Source organism: Micromys minutus (genome assembly GCF_963924665.1).
Source record: "Micromys minutus genome assembly, chromosome: 25".
Classification (NCBI taxonomy): domain Eukaryota; kingdom Metazoa; phylum Chordata; class Mammalia; order Rodentia; family Muridae; genus Micromys; species Micromys minutus.
Window position 1 is genome coordinate 38,322,225 of NC_137960.1, and position 15,328 is coordinate 38,337,552.

The window sequence follows — 15,328 nt, forward strand, 5'->3', positions numbered from 1 at the left end:
AAAAAAAAAAAAAAAAAAAAAAAAAAAAAAAAAAAAAAAAAAACCCACACACACCAAGGGAAAATTTTGTTATATTGTATAAAAATTAATAAAGGACTAACAAAAAATACCTTCATGTTCAAGATAGACACAATTTTTATATTTTCCATATGTAGTTGGTGGAACCATGAATCCTGATATTAAAAGTCAACTAGGCTGCATGAACCACCATTTTTAAAAACACTTTATTTTTAATTGTGTTTGTGTGGTATGTACATGAGCCCGAGGAAGACAGAAAAAGGCATCAGATCCTTAGGAGCTGGATGTGATGCTAGGAACCAAACTTGAACAAAAGCAGTACGCACACTTATCTGTAAAACCATCTCTCCAGCACTCAGAACTACCACTATTTTCACTTTATTTAATTAACTGGTCTGTTTATTTGAAGATAGGGTTTCACCAGCCCCCTAGATGCCCTGGAACTGTATGTTGTCCAGGATGGCCTCCCTGAGATCCACCTGTCTGTGCCTCCCAAGTGCTGAAATTAAAAACGTGTACTACCAGACTGGCAGGAACCACCACTCTTAAGTAGCTAATATTAAACCCAATTTTGACTCCTCTATACTCAAGGCTGTTGAGGGCTGAAAGTTTGTCTTACCCATTAATAAATGCCTTTTCTATTTACATCTGCCGGGAGTTTATTAAGTACTAATCAAATATATGTAGAAAATGATACTCTTTTATAATAATGCTTAGAGATAACACCTACTATGTACCAGGACCCTTAAGGACACTGAGGACACAGCAACATTCTTGGTCCTGACGTATAGCTCGGCTGGTAGGATGTTTGCCGTGCATGTAGGAGGCCCTAAGTTGCAAACCTAGTACGAAATAGTAAACCCAGCATGATGGCACTTGTCTGTAACAGCATTTCTCAGACATGGACAGGAAGATCAGTAGGAGGCAGAGCTAGACTGAGAAGGTCAAGGTCATCCTCCATTAGTTAGAAGAGCTGGGGGTTCTCCTGGGATGAGACCAGAACTCTCCTACTCTTAAACTCTATGCAGTCTATTGGATTAAAGAACAACAAACAAGAAATGCAGCAAAGGAAAATGAGGTGGGGAGAGCACTGAAATTTGACAAAGGGAGCTCAAAGAAGATACCGCTGTGAAGATGACATTTGAACAAAGAAAATGGGGACAAAGGAGGAAGTAATGTGGTACCAGAGGGAAAGCACTGCAGGCAAAACAAACAGTAACTCGGAAGGGGAGGTTAGTGAGGATCCAGCTGGGAAAGAAAAAGCTCATAGGCACTGAGGGAAGGCTTCGCCAACTCATGACCCCTTTCCAGAAAATTTTTACACAACCCTGGACATATGTGCATAAAACAGGTACACTAGTCAAACATTTATTGATAAAGCATAAGATTAAAACTAAATCTTGGCATACGTATTATTTTTACCATTTCTTAAAGAAGAAAACAATTTGTGGGCTGGAGAGATGGCTCAGTGGTTAAGAGCACTGACTGCTCTTCCACAGGTCCTGAGTTCAAATCCCAGCAACCACATAGTGGCTCACAACCATCTGTAATGGGATCTGATGCCCTCCTCTGGTGTGTCTGAAGACAGCTACAGTGTACTCATATACATTAAATAAGTAAGTCTTTAAAAAAAAAGAAATCTTGAATTTTTATAATCCTCAAGGCTGATAACTATACTTTGCATAAATACATACTACACATTGACTAAGTATATTTATGGCCATTTCAGAAATTACTGGAAATTTTGTTCTAATCCCAAACCAAAATTTATTTAATTTTTTTTTTAAATGAAAACCAAGTCAACTGTCAACTCACCATACAGCAAATGTAAAAGCCAAACATTCTAGGAGCAGGAGAGATGGCTCAGTAGTTAGAGCTCTGCCTGGTCTTCCAGCAGATCTGAGTTCAATTTCTACCATTCATTTCAAACTGCTCACAATTACACCTACTCTAGCTCCAGAAGTTCACTCTTTTCTGGCCTCGGTAGAGGCACACACACATATACATCTAAATAAAATAAAATAAAATTTAAATCAAACATTCTGGGCGAGATAAATGGCTTAGCAGGGAAAAGCACTCTTCCAGAGAACGCAAATTCAGTCATAATTATTCAGAACTCCAGATCCAATGCTCTTCTGAACTCCACAGGCACAAAACACATGAATATAACCACTTATGTGTACCATATAAAAATAATATTTTAAAAATATTCTAACAATACAATCCAAAGATATGCTAATTTTGTACTTAACATGCTAAGGAATAACAGAAATATTAAGTCTTTTTTCCAAAATTAAATCTTTATGGGCCTCTAAAATCAGACAATATGTATGTATAGTAACCAACTCCGCATTTACGGGAGTTTTGAAGGAGCTGAGGCGTTTCAGGCAGTATGCACCAGAATGTGCTCAGAACCAGGCCCCTAGGGAAGTTCAGGAACACAATGTAGGTGAGTGGTAACAGAAAACCTTGAATTCATTTTTCATCTAATTTTGAACCAAAAATTAGTTCCAAATTTCTTAGAAAAAAAAGATTGAATTTGTATAACCTGGAAATTGGCAGTGTTTTCCCAATAATATAAACAAACAAAAGAAAATAACTTGGAGTTCAACAAAATTAAAGCTTTTGGTTTAGGTTTGCTAAAGGGCATTACTAAGAAAGAAAGGAGATGAGACAAAATACTTGCAACTATTTACTTAACAGAGTGATATCCAGAATACATAAATAATTCTTACAAGTGAACAAGAAAATAAAACAAACAAAATGAACACAGGATCTGAAATGACATACATATGGCCAGAAAGTACATTAAAAATAAAAAAACTTAAAAAAAAACAAAAAACAAAAAAAGTAAGAACTCGAAAACAAAAGCAAACAAATCAACCCTCTTAAGAATTAGGGGGGAAAACTGTATCATTTCAATTCCATTAAGATAACTACAATTACAAAAGGGAGGGGGGTAGAATCAAGCATTAGACCAGCAATGTAAAAACTGCTAGAAAAAAATCTAAACCAGTGCAGCCACTGTGAAAAGTCTGACAGTTCCTCCAAAAAGTAAGCACAGGATTTAACCCTCAATTCTACTCCTAAAAACCTTCTCAAGAGAGCTCATAAGAATCCAAACCATTGATGGTTTCTAGGGGGTAGTAGTGGAGGGGTACGGAGGGACTCAGTTTGCTCTAACGGGCTGCTCCACTGAGTATATGAGCAACACAAACTGGACTTCTTCTAGAGTCGGGACATACGGGGGACACCTGGGAGGACTGCAAAGTAAGTGTAATCAGAGTGTATGATGTGAAACTCCCAAATAAATAATCAATAAAAATATTATGTTGGAAAAAAAAAAAAACCCTCCCAACACCCTGATACACACATTGCTTGCTCACTGTAGCACCATTTGCAGTAACCTAAGAGTGGACAGTTCTATGTACTCTACAACAGATGAGCAACATGTACATTATTCTGGTGAAATACTATTCTGCCATAAAAACAACTTAGTTTTAATAACTTTAGAACATATGGGAAGGTAAAAACTTAAAGCTTAAGTGAAACAAGTCAGATATAAAAACCATCGAGGATTGTGTGCTTCTACTGTAGGAGACATGTGCCAGGAAAGGTTGTACTTCAAGCAGCATGTCTGGCACAGCTGTTTAGATCACTGCTTCTTAGATTCTGTTTGCTCTCATTATGTAAGAGTCTATTGACTGGCACACAGTGCAGCTACAAAAGTGACTTAAAAACTCTTCAGCTAGGCACACAAGGGGCTTTATGACTTCAATTGTGTTTTCTCACTTCTTTTCACTTCATGAATCCCAAGTCTCAACTGATCTGATGTACCTTTTGAACACATCCCACACTAAGCCACCTCTATACATTTGTTCATACTATTTTGTTATTGTTATTATTATCAATCATTCATTCAAATTTGTATATCTATCTTTATACCACACACATCCTGGTGCCTGAAGAGGCTAGAAGTGAATACTGGATTCCCAGGAATATCGGATCCCCTGGAACTGGAGTTACAGGTGGCTGTAAGTTGCCATATGGGAGCTGGGATCAAACCTGGGTCCTCTGAAAGAACGGACAGTGCTCTTAATCATTGGGTTATCTCTCCAGTCCTAATCCTAGCATTCTTAACTCTAAGGCAGGACTGCAGAAGTTCAAGACCAGCCTGGGATACATAGTGAAAACTTGTATCAAACCCTACACCACAAAATCCACCTACTTTGTAACCATCTTTGGGGGCTAGGGAGAGGCTCGGCAGTTAGAATATTGGCAGCTCACACCTGCCTATAACTCCAGTTCCAAGAGATCCAATGCTCTCTCCTAACCTCCATGGACACCAGGCAAATGCATAGTATATATACATACATGCAGGCAATATACATAAACACAAAAATAAATCTGAAAAACAAATTTAAATATTTAAAACTTTCCTAACCTTTAGCTTGCCACTATTCAACTAAATGCTAATACTTTATCCAGCTCACCTCCACAGCATGTTTTCACTCCTCTTACACTCTTTACAGTCCTCTGGATAGAATAATTACAGCATCTTAATCTACACCTCATGCAAGTTACCCAAACAAGACCATGTATATTGTGTTCACCATTTTATTGTTTTCTGTACCTACTAATGTCAGCCAGTGAATGCTAATAATCAACAACCAACCACCAGATCGAACTACATGATCAAAACTCAAAAAATGAAAAAATTTGGAATCTATATAACAAAATTCCTTCATCCATAATATAACACAATTTCAAATAGTAAGGAATATTTTTCCAAGAGTATGAACAAGGCCTTTCAAGGAAACAAGGTGTGACACTCTCATTGATAAGAGTCTGGTAATGATGGCAAATGGTGGTTGTTTTGGTTCTGGTCTGTTTTGGTTTGGTTTTTACATTTTTATTTATGAAAGGGGGTGGCAAAGAAATATGCATGTGAACTTGGAAAACAACCTATATACAGGTTCCAGAAGTCAAATTTAAATCATAAGACTTGGTGAGCCATCTCACTAGACCCAGAAATGTTGTGGGTTTTTTTTTTTTTTTTTCAAGATAAGAGTTTTTTTATGAAGCCCTGACTTTCCTGGAATTCCTTCAGTAGACTGGGCTGATCTTGAACTCAGGGATCCGCCTACTTCTGCCTCCCAAGTTCAGGGATCAAAGGCATGCACTACCATCACCTTGCTCTTTAAGACTTTCGTGCCATGTGTTTCGGTTTCGAACCAATGAGACCTCTGCTACCACAGCCTAGCTAAATCCAGGAAAATTTTAAAGTGACATCTGAAGGTTGGGCGTGGAAGAAAGAGGGCTCAGCCTTCTTGTGTGTTCTCTCTCTCTCTCTCTCTCTCTCTCTCTCTCTCTCTCTCTCTCTCTCTCTCCCTCTCTCCCTCTCTCTCTCTCTCTGTGTGTGTGTGTGTGTGTGTTGTGTCTGTGAGAGTGTGTGCATGCGCGCGTGCACACGTGTTTCACACACGAGCGCTAAACTTTCTTCATGCAGGAATAAAGGTCTGCCTTACAGAACAAGTATCTGAGAAAACAGGCTTGCATGGTAGTACATGGCTTTAATCCGAAGACTCTGGAGGCTGAGGCAGGTGGATCTCAGTTTAGGGCCATCGAGGACTACAAAATAAGACTCTTAAAAATTCAAAGAGAAGGGAGAGTTACTAGAGGCTAGCAATTAAGAGAATCCTTGCAGAGAAGTTCAGTTTCTTGAACATATGTTGGGAAGCTCAAAATCACCTATAACTTCAGCTCCAAAAAGATACTCTCCTCTGGTCTTCTGGGGCCCCTCTTGCATACATACATACAAACCCACACATACAAATATATATATATATATATATAATCTGGCCTTTAAATAAAAGCAATTTTACATCTTACTAATCCAATGTTTGTCAAATCTAGAAAACCTGAATGTGCCCTAATTTCTTCTGCAACCAAATTCTCAGCTGGTTTCTTTTATGCATATAGACTGCATGTCTGATATATAACCTCCTTCTGTCAGGATAGAACACACAGAATTTATTTTTTTCTGAACAATCACACATTTCTTGGACCTCTAGTATCCCTTCAATATCTAAAATCTTAAGATGATTATATACCTTAAATTAAGGATATACATTCATAAAGTCCATAGCTGGAGAGATAGCTTTGCAGTTAGGAACACCTGTTCCTCTTAGCAAAGACCTGGGTTCCCAGCACCCACATGGCAGCTCACAACTGCTTTGAACACAAAGCTAATATCAACTAGGGTATTTTTTTTCTAATTTAATAAACAAACAAACAGCCTCAAAACAAACCCTGAGATTTGATATTTTAAAAAGGGATTGAAGGCTAAAGAAATGGCTCAGCAGTTAGGAGCATTTGCTGCTATCCAGACCTGATTATTTGTGACACCCAAATGCTGGCTTGCGCCAATTTGCAGCTTTAGTTCCAGGGAATCTAGTGCCTCTTTTGGCCTCCAGACATAACCATTAGAAACACAGACATACACACAAGTAAAACACCCATAGACCTTCTTTTTTTTTTTTAATGTTCATCCAAATCTTTTTCAATTATACTCAATTCCCAAAATGCAACTGTAATCACCAAATAACTTTAAAGAGAACAAAACAGAAATTCCCCTGTTCTCCTTCAATGCTTCCCACTTGCTATACTGATATTATAATAACATGCAATATTTACTTAATTACAAAAAAGGAGTACAAAGCAGAACTAAAAGAAAAGCTTTGGAACATGACTAATTTGGGTCCGACATCCAATCTTACAGCTAATGGCTATGGCTTGAGGCAAGTTGAATACCTTGCCTCCGTGAGGTTTCCGCTTTCTAATACAGGTTAACACAGTTCCTCGTACTATTCAAAAAGCATTAGCATTAAGCACACTTTACCTTAAAACTAATAAGCAGCTGAGGTAAAAGAGGCTGTAGTTCTATAACTCTTCCTTGGAGAGGCAAGTTGGGGACAGCCCCAAGTAAGACTATTTCTAAAATTATCCTCACAGAATTCAGGAAGATGGGAGAAGCAACAGAATCTGACTCCCTCAGCTATACAACGACACTGGCAGAATCTGTTTTGTGCAACTGTTTTGAAGGTTCCTATCTTTTGAAAGATGTGTTCAAATTTAACTGTGATTCATTTGTCAGTGTTGGCCTTGGGCATCACTCCAAGTCCACAAAGCCAGTAACTCACTCTTCAAGTGTTTCTGGAGTAGCTTGCTGCTAAGAACAAGTAGAGAACCCAACATTATTTAAATTAAGAAAAAAAAAATCAACCAGTTCTCTCCAGTCATGCAGAAAACACTCCCCCAAAATCAGAAACATTCACTTTCCCAGTACATAGTATTTTCTGGAAATGGCCTGTATGTTAGACCACAAATTATCAGATTTTATCTTTCATGTGACTACATGTGATGACATTTAAAAAATTACAACACAAGTAAAATTTATAGAATTGTGAGCAAGAACCTAGCACATCAGAGAACTTGGAAAACTTTAAAGATGAATGAAAATAAAACAGCACATACCAAAAATTTATAGAGCACAGCAAGTGTAATATTCAGTGGGAGGGTTCAGAGTTTAAATACAATAAAATCATAGCTATAAAAAAAATCAACTTTTGTTTTTTGTTCTTTAAAAGGTATATTTTATTGTTTGAAGGGGAAACATATGTAGCATCAGATCTCAAACTTAGGACAAATTGCTGAGGTTAACACAGCAAAGCAGACGCTGTCTGCCAACCTCTCTCAGCATCACCAGTACCTGTTTCGGAACCACCCTGGCTAGCATGCCCTGCTCCTTTTTCTAAACTTTCCAGCATCATGTCTTCATTCATTTTTTTCACTCAGGCAGGAACACACTCAGGCCAGAAGAATGTGTATGACCCTCTGGAGCTAGACTTATAGATGCTAGGAACTGAACTGTGGTCATCTGTAAGAACTGCTGAACAATATATCCATCCCTGTTAAAAAATTGTGTGTGTGTGTGTGTGTGTGTGTGTGTGTGCATGCGCGCATGAGCGCATGTTAGAACCATGGTGCACCTGCAGCTTTTGTGGATAACTTGCAGGAGTCAGTTCTTTTTCTATCATATGGTTCCAAACATAGAATCCAAGCTATCAAGCTTGTCCGCTGGCACTAGTAGAGCCATGTCTCCGGCTCCTTTGTGATTTTCTGCACTGGGTATTACAGCTTAAGAAAAAACACCAAGACTGGAAACAGTCTGATCTATCACCTAGCCGAAGCATCTACAAAAACTGAAAACATTATTTGCCAAATGAAAGAATTTCTATTGTAGTTTTGCAGACATATTTACATACACCCTTTTCCCCCTCTTCTAAAAACCTTTCTTGGGAGGCCTGGTTGGTTTGGGGTTTTCTGTTTCTGAGACAGTCTTGCTAGCCCAGAATGACCTGCAATTTCACAATCCTTTCACCTCAGCCTCCCTCCAAATGCTGGCTTTACAGGTGTACACCACAAGCCGGCCTCATAATCAGTTCTTGATTCCTTATGACAAGCTAGTATTTTTAACCCCTAGAAAAGGAAGCTTAAAGTTCAGAGTTAACAAAAATAGAGACTAGGCTAGATCTGAAACTGTTTTAAAGTGTGAGTTTCCTATTATAGTACTTAAAGGATAAAAATGGAACTACTCACATCCTCAAATAAAGGTTGATTGACTTATATACTATTCGAGAAAATACAAGCAAAAAAAATAATTTTTAAAAACATTTCACTAATCTTTCAAACAATAAAAAGAAGCTTGAGTACCTAAGTAACAAATCACAACTGTGATTATAGTGTCACTACACGGCACACTGTTCTCAACACTTACCATAAAGCTCAGTTTAGTCTTCATTCTAATTCTATAAAAAGAGACTTTTCTGTCCCCAATTTACAGATGACCATGCTAAAACGCAAAATCTGCACAGTAACCTGCCAAAACAGGTTTCAAAATCAGGCAGTTTTGAAAAAGGTCAATGAATCAAAAAACTAAACAAACATTTGAGAATGGCACACTGATTAAGAGTATCTGCACCCAGGCTGGGTGGTGGTGGCACACACCTTTAACCCCAGTGCTCGGAAGACAGAGGAAGGAGGATTTCTGTGAGTTTGTAGCCTGGTCTACAAATTGAATTCTAGGACAGCCAGGACTACACAAAGAAGTTCTACCTCAAAAAGAAACAAAAACAAAACAAAAAAGAGTATGTGCTCTCTTCCTATCACCCACACCTGACAGATCACCACTACCTGGTAACTCCTGCTCTAGGGGAAACTGAAACCTTGTTCCGGACTCCATAGGAACTCACCCTCACATACTTTACTACCTTACACACACACACACACACACACACACACACACACACACACACACACACACACACCATTGTGGCACATGTCTTTAATCACAGCACTTCAGAGACCAAACAAAAACTAAATTAAACCAGAAATGTAAGCTTACAGAAAGATGTACACACAAAGTCACAGTACAGTATTTGTGAACAACACAAAAGTAAGAAGTGGCTGAGGTAACTGCAACTATTTCAGAATTTTAAGAATGTCTAAAATACTCAAGTCTCTAATCACCTTAACTACTTTGTAATCTATTAATGGATAACTACAATATATTGGTTATAAACTACATGTAAACTTGTCTTTGGGGATGGCGTGGTGACTCATAAATTAAGGGAGCACTTTCTGCTCTTATAGAGGACCTGAGTTTTGCTCCCAGCACCTGCATGGTGGCTCACAACCATACATAACTCCAGATCTTGACTTCCTGGGAATCTGATGCCTTCTGTCCTCCGCAGGCACCAGGCACTTACAAGGTACACCTACAGACAGGCAAAACACTCATACACATATATCAAAACCAGAATCGGAGTTAGTTTGACAAAACTATTACTTTCAACTACCAGAACTCTAAGCACTATTCTATAAGTGATTCTTGAAGCTTTGTAAAACAAAAAGGTTAGGACATTAACTCCTTTGTTTTCATTCTCTCTATGATGGTAGTGTCCATGTATACCAACCAGTATCAGTGTGTGAGGTTGAGGACAAGTTTCTAGTTTTGGTTCTCCCAATGGGATCCAGGATCAAGCTCAAAATGGTCAGGTTTATAGGGGAAATGTTTTTAACCCACTAAAACAACTCTCTGATTCTAATTTACTGGTTTTCTGTTGTTTCTAGTTTTAGGTTTTTGGGGGTTGTTTGGGGGGGCTTCGTTTGTGGATTTTTTTTTTTTTTTTTTTTTTAGCAAAAAGCACAAACCAAAACAAATGTACTACCCAAAATAACTCCAGCAAAAGCCAAGTTCAAGATAGTTCTCTAAGCAGTCCTCTCAAATTTAGCTACAATTTAGGGCTTTTGTTATAAAGTATCAATATATAATACTCTCCAGATTGGTTACCTGAGAGTACCTAGGCACCTGTATGTACAAACTCCGAGTCCTTTTATCATGTAGCCTCTTCTGAAAATCATTATACCTCCATGTGATTACTTTTTCATATAGATCTATTTTATTCAGCCAATATGCAAAGAGCCCAGAGTACCTTTCATTATTAAAAGGAGTACGAAGTGTACTTAGCCCAACTCAAGACTGAAGTCAGGACAAAAAGATTCCACTAATAATGTTTACAAAATAAGTTCAGTTACCATATCAAATATGGCAAAGACTCTAACTCAGTTTTGCCTGCCTGTGTCTCCCAAGTACTGATATTAAAGAAGTGTACCACCCCATGCCAAGTTCCTCACCACATTTTAAAGGACTTTAGAGTCAATCCATCATTCCAATACCCCTTTGTCTTCTACACAACCAAGCACACACACAGAGATTGGTAGTAGGCAGAGAACATTAACTACAATACGGACAAGTAGAACCTCCCTCCTTGTTGCTTTTGTTTTTTATTTTTGTTTGTTTGTTTTTTTAAATTACTCATATGGGGATAGGTGCCTACAGCCCCCTGTGGAAGTCAGAGGTCTACTTTAAGAGTCAGTTTTTCCTTTCAACCTGTAGTTCCAAGGACTTCAACCAATTTGCCAGGCAAGGGCAAGGGCCTTTACCTGCTGGGCTATCATGCAGGCCTGATTTTTGAGACAAAGTCTCTGAGGTTGCCAGACTGACTTTGAACTCACAATATAGCCGATGTCAGTGGCCTTGAAGTCTAATCATCTTGCCTCCACAAGGCCTGGGATACTTACTACTTGTGAGCCACCACACTGGGCATGGGTCCCTTTAACTTGAAATACTGAAAGAATGGCTTAGGTGAACAGTCAAGAAAAACCATTTCTGTATTATGACACCAAAGGTACATACAGCCACTGTCCAAATCCCACATTATCTAAATGAACTTTGAAACACAGAAGTCAAGAGTCCGAAATGAAAATGTCATAAACCAACCCAGAATGAGAAACTAGAGAGGCTGGTAACTTTGGGTAAATTGTTGCTACTCAACTTGCAGTCAAATGTACAAAAGAGATGTGATTGTTACTTGCTCTTTATTCTAAATTTACTTTAGTTCTATTGTGAAACTAAGTAATTTTACAGACACTGAATTCTCTCATCAAAGTGTAACAGTTTTTCCCAAGGTACACAGTACAGAACCTAGACAACTTAGATCATCACCACACCCAACATAAAAGCAACTTTTAGCAGACACAAAAAAGACTCCCTCAGCGCCGCTGTTATACTCAAACCCTACTAATTATGGTTGACACCACCAGAAATAACCCATTAGGCGCTTGCAGTCAGTGCCGTCAGCTATGAGAATATCTGGTGCCATATGTCTTAGTTAAGTGCAACATAGGATCCAACATTACAGTCTTACACCTAACACGCAGTGAAACTGTATTAGACGTTTAACGTGAAAAAACTCAAGAACTAAAAGTAAATGAGCTAGCGCCCAACCCTACGAATCCAGCTTAATTCTTCATGCTTGCACTTTTCCGTTGTAAACAGGAAAGTCCAGAGAAAAGGAAACAGAGAAAACCCTATTTTTGCTTTTATAAAGGGAATAACGGCAGCGCTTTCCAACCCCCACGATGTGATTGAACAAATGAAAAAAGCAAAGGGAGGAAGTGACGGGGGTGGGCTGCTGGTGAGCTCACTTGGAAGTCCCAAACATACCACCCAGCTCAGGGGTGCCCCCAAACATCTGTACCAACAGCTGCAGCAGGGACACAGGGATGCGAGGGAAGAAGGGTGGCAGGAGCGGAGGATGCGGAGTTGTCTCTCCCTTTCCTCCTCGGCCAACTCTTCTCTCGCCCCCCGTCCCAGCCCATCCCGCTCCCTCCAGAAAGAACACCCAACAAAAGCAGAGGCTGGGGAGACAAAGAGACAGCAGGCGAGGGGCGTCCAGAACAATGCGGAGCCGGTCCAAGCAAAACTCCCATGGACTACGCAGGCGAGAGGGCGGCCCCGGAAATCGCCGCCGAGCTCCGGCCCCGCGGACAGCGGCCCTCAGGCCCCGCCGCGCGGGCGGCGTCACCGGGACGCGGGGCAGCCCCGGCGGGCAGGACCGTGCGGCCCGGAGCGGAGAGTCTGCCTGAGCGCGCCTGGGCAGGCCGCCGACCGGACTCACCCGCATTCTGGTCTCGCGGCCAGAGGTAGTAGGTGGCGGGGATCACGATGAGCCCCACGAAGGAGGTGAGGAAGTAGAAGAAGGTGTTGCCGCTGTCATCGTACTGGAACTGCTGGCCCGCCATGGCTCCGCCTCCTCCGCCACGCTCCCCTCACCGCCGCCGCCACGACCCCGCGCTGCGCTCCGGCTCCCGGCGCCCCGGCCCCGTGTGGCGTAGCTCGGACGCCGCCGCCGCCGCCGCCGCCTCTCCTCCCCGCCCCCACGCCGCTCTCACGGACACGCCGCCGCCGCCACCGCCGCCGCGACCGTCGCCAACTCTCGCGAGAGGAGTTAGTTCCCGCCCCACGCGGCTGTTCCCTCCCCTGCCGACTCCTCCAGACGCTTACTGAGAGAGACGTGGCGCGCGCAGCAAAGAAACTCTGTTAGACCCCGCCCTCGGCCCCGCCCCTACGCCGAGAGACACGCCCTCATTCCCAATAGGCCCGCCCTCTGCTTACCCGGCTTTTCTTCCCAGCACCCTTAGTCAGATTCCCGGAGCCTTTCTGCCAGGGTCCTGCAGTGGGCAGAGCCAAGCGTCCTAGGTGCGACTGGAACCTGAGCTTTTGCAAGCAGAGCGAGATTACAGGTTGCCATGCTCTCCGCTCTCTCCTATCCCTCTCGCTTTTCTCCAGCTTCTGAGCCAGTCCTCCGAGGGAACCTCGTGGAAACAAGTGCCATTAAAAATAGGGAGGAGGAACTCCTCAGAGTTCCAAAGCTTAGGTATTGGAGTTGCCAGCGCGCTGATGCTTTCTGTGACCCATGCGTTCAGGTGTCAGTAAAGCACGAAATAAAGCAAAATATAGATTAGTGGCTCCCAACCTTCCTAATGCTGCCACCCTTTAATACAGTTCCTCAAGTTGTGACCCCGAACCATAAAATTATTTCCATTGCTACTTCATAACTGTAATATTACTACTGTTACAATTGTAATGTAAATGTATGATATGCAGGATATCGTATATATACTCCGTATGATCATTTGACAGCTCCCCCCTCAACAGGGTCGCGACCCACAGGTTGAGAACCACTGTTATATATGCTCTATCAATGAGAAAGTTCGGGGTTTGTTCAGGGTTTGGAGAGCCAAACCCATATTGTTCTGACGCCCTTGCAGCCTGTGAGAAAACTGAAGTAGCAGTCAAGTCACTCTGCTCCTGGCCACAGGATCTCAAATTGGGATCCGCTGAGCTGCAGGATGCTCCTCTACTCTTGCAAAGATTCCCATGGAAGTCCAGTGGTGGCTTAGTAGGGTGGGTCCCAGCGTCTGCACTCCCCTCTGTGAACCAAGAAGACACAGGGCATTTTTCACTGGGCTACTGTGGATATTAAAGGAAACAGTGTGTAATACATTTCAAAAGGAAAACTACTGTACAAGTATAAACATTCTTCTGTTTTAAGGCTCGTTTATTTGTTGTTTTGTTTGCTGTTGGAGGGGTGGATTTTGTATTTTGAGACTGGATTTCTTTGTGTAACCCTGGCTTTCCTGTAACTCAGTCCTTAGGCCAGGTTGGCCTCGAACTCACAGAGCTCGGTCTGCCTCTACCTCCTTCGTGCTGGGAATAAAGGCGTCTACCACCACTGGCTTTTAAGACTTGTTTTAAGACTCGTTTGTTAACTACATGGCTTTTCAATATGCCTTTCATTGTCTAAGGGGAAATCTGGTTACACAACCTCTTTTAATGTCTCAAAACCAGTATGAGTCATGCTTTCCCTTATAATAGATTATGTTCACAAGTATTCTGTCTCCCCTTTCAAATTCCAATGTAAAAGGAAAATTCTGAAAGCTACTCTTACTGCATTTTTCTGCCTTGGTTTGTTTTTGTTTTTTTTGGGGGGGGTGGCTTTATTTTGTTTTGGTTTTTCCCCTGTGTAAAGTTTCCAAGGACTTTATCGTAGGAAGAAACTTAGAATAGGAAAAGAAGACTGGACTATGAAATCAGAATAGAACTGTGACCATCCTGAGGAAGGATAATTTGGGGGACTAAAAATGGAAAAGAGGCCCTTGTCCCTGAGCGCTAAACACCAGCACTCAGGTGGCAGAGGCAGGAAGATCTCTGCATCTGAGGCCAGCCAGGCTGTCACCAGGTGAGAAACAAGAATGGCTCCCCTGGAGTGAGTGAGTGTTCTCTGCCTGGGGCTGAAGCTCTCCTTAAGTGCTTCCATGGTTTCAGAAGGTTGAACTTGATTTTTTATGACTCCATTTATGTTTAACTCGGCATTTCTGCAAAGACAACACATCCGTCTTATGAATTTAAGACAAAATAAATTATCAATCATGACTCCTGCCAGTCATGGTAGCACGTGTTTAATGCCAGCCCTTTGGAGAGAGAAGCAGGCAGATCTCTGTTTCAGGCCAACCTGATCTATGAAGCAAAGTCCAGGACCCTCGGGGTTACATAGAGCAACCCTGTATCAAAAAAACAAATACATAAATGAATAACAAATAAATAAACAGATAGTAAATCAATACCTCTTCTTTGGACTGTTTATTGGAAAGTAACCTCTTTTATTTGCAACTCTGGGCTCACATAACAGTGGCTTTAACAACTTAACCATGAGATATCAATCCAAACAAATTGCATCAATTTACTAAACCTCTAGCCATTAAAAATTATAAAATTTGTTAACCCAAAACCTGTAAGAACTCAGTGTTTTAGAACTGGGTCTCATGCAACCCAGGCTTACCT

At 41.2% G+C, this 15,328-nt stretch overlaps 1 protein-coding gene across 1 annotated transcript in view; it reads right to left on the reverse strand.

The window, feature by feature from the left end:
• Positions 1–12,884, reverse strand: part of SEC63 (SEC63 homolog, protein translocation regulator) — a 69,794-nt gene extending 56,910 nt beyond the window's left edge. The window contains exon 1 of the mRNA XM_080937609.1: positions 12,603–12,884. Within this exon, the coding sequence (XP_080793735.1) occupies positions 12,603–12,726 (124 nt within the window). The 5' untranslated portion in view covers positions 12,727–12,884. The remainder of the gene's footprint in view (positions 1–12,602) is intronic.
• Between the last annotated feature and the right edge of the window lie 2,444 nt (positions 12,885–15,328).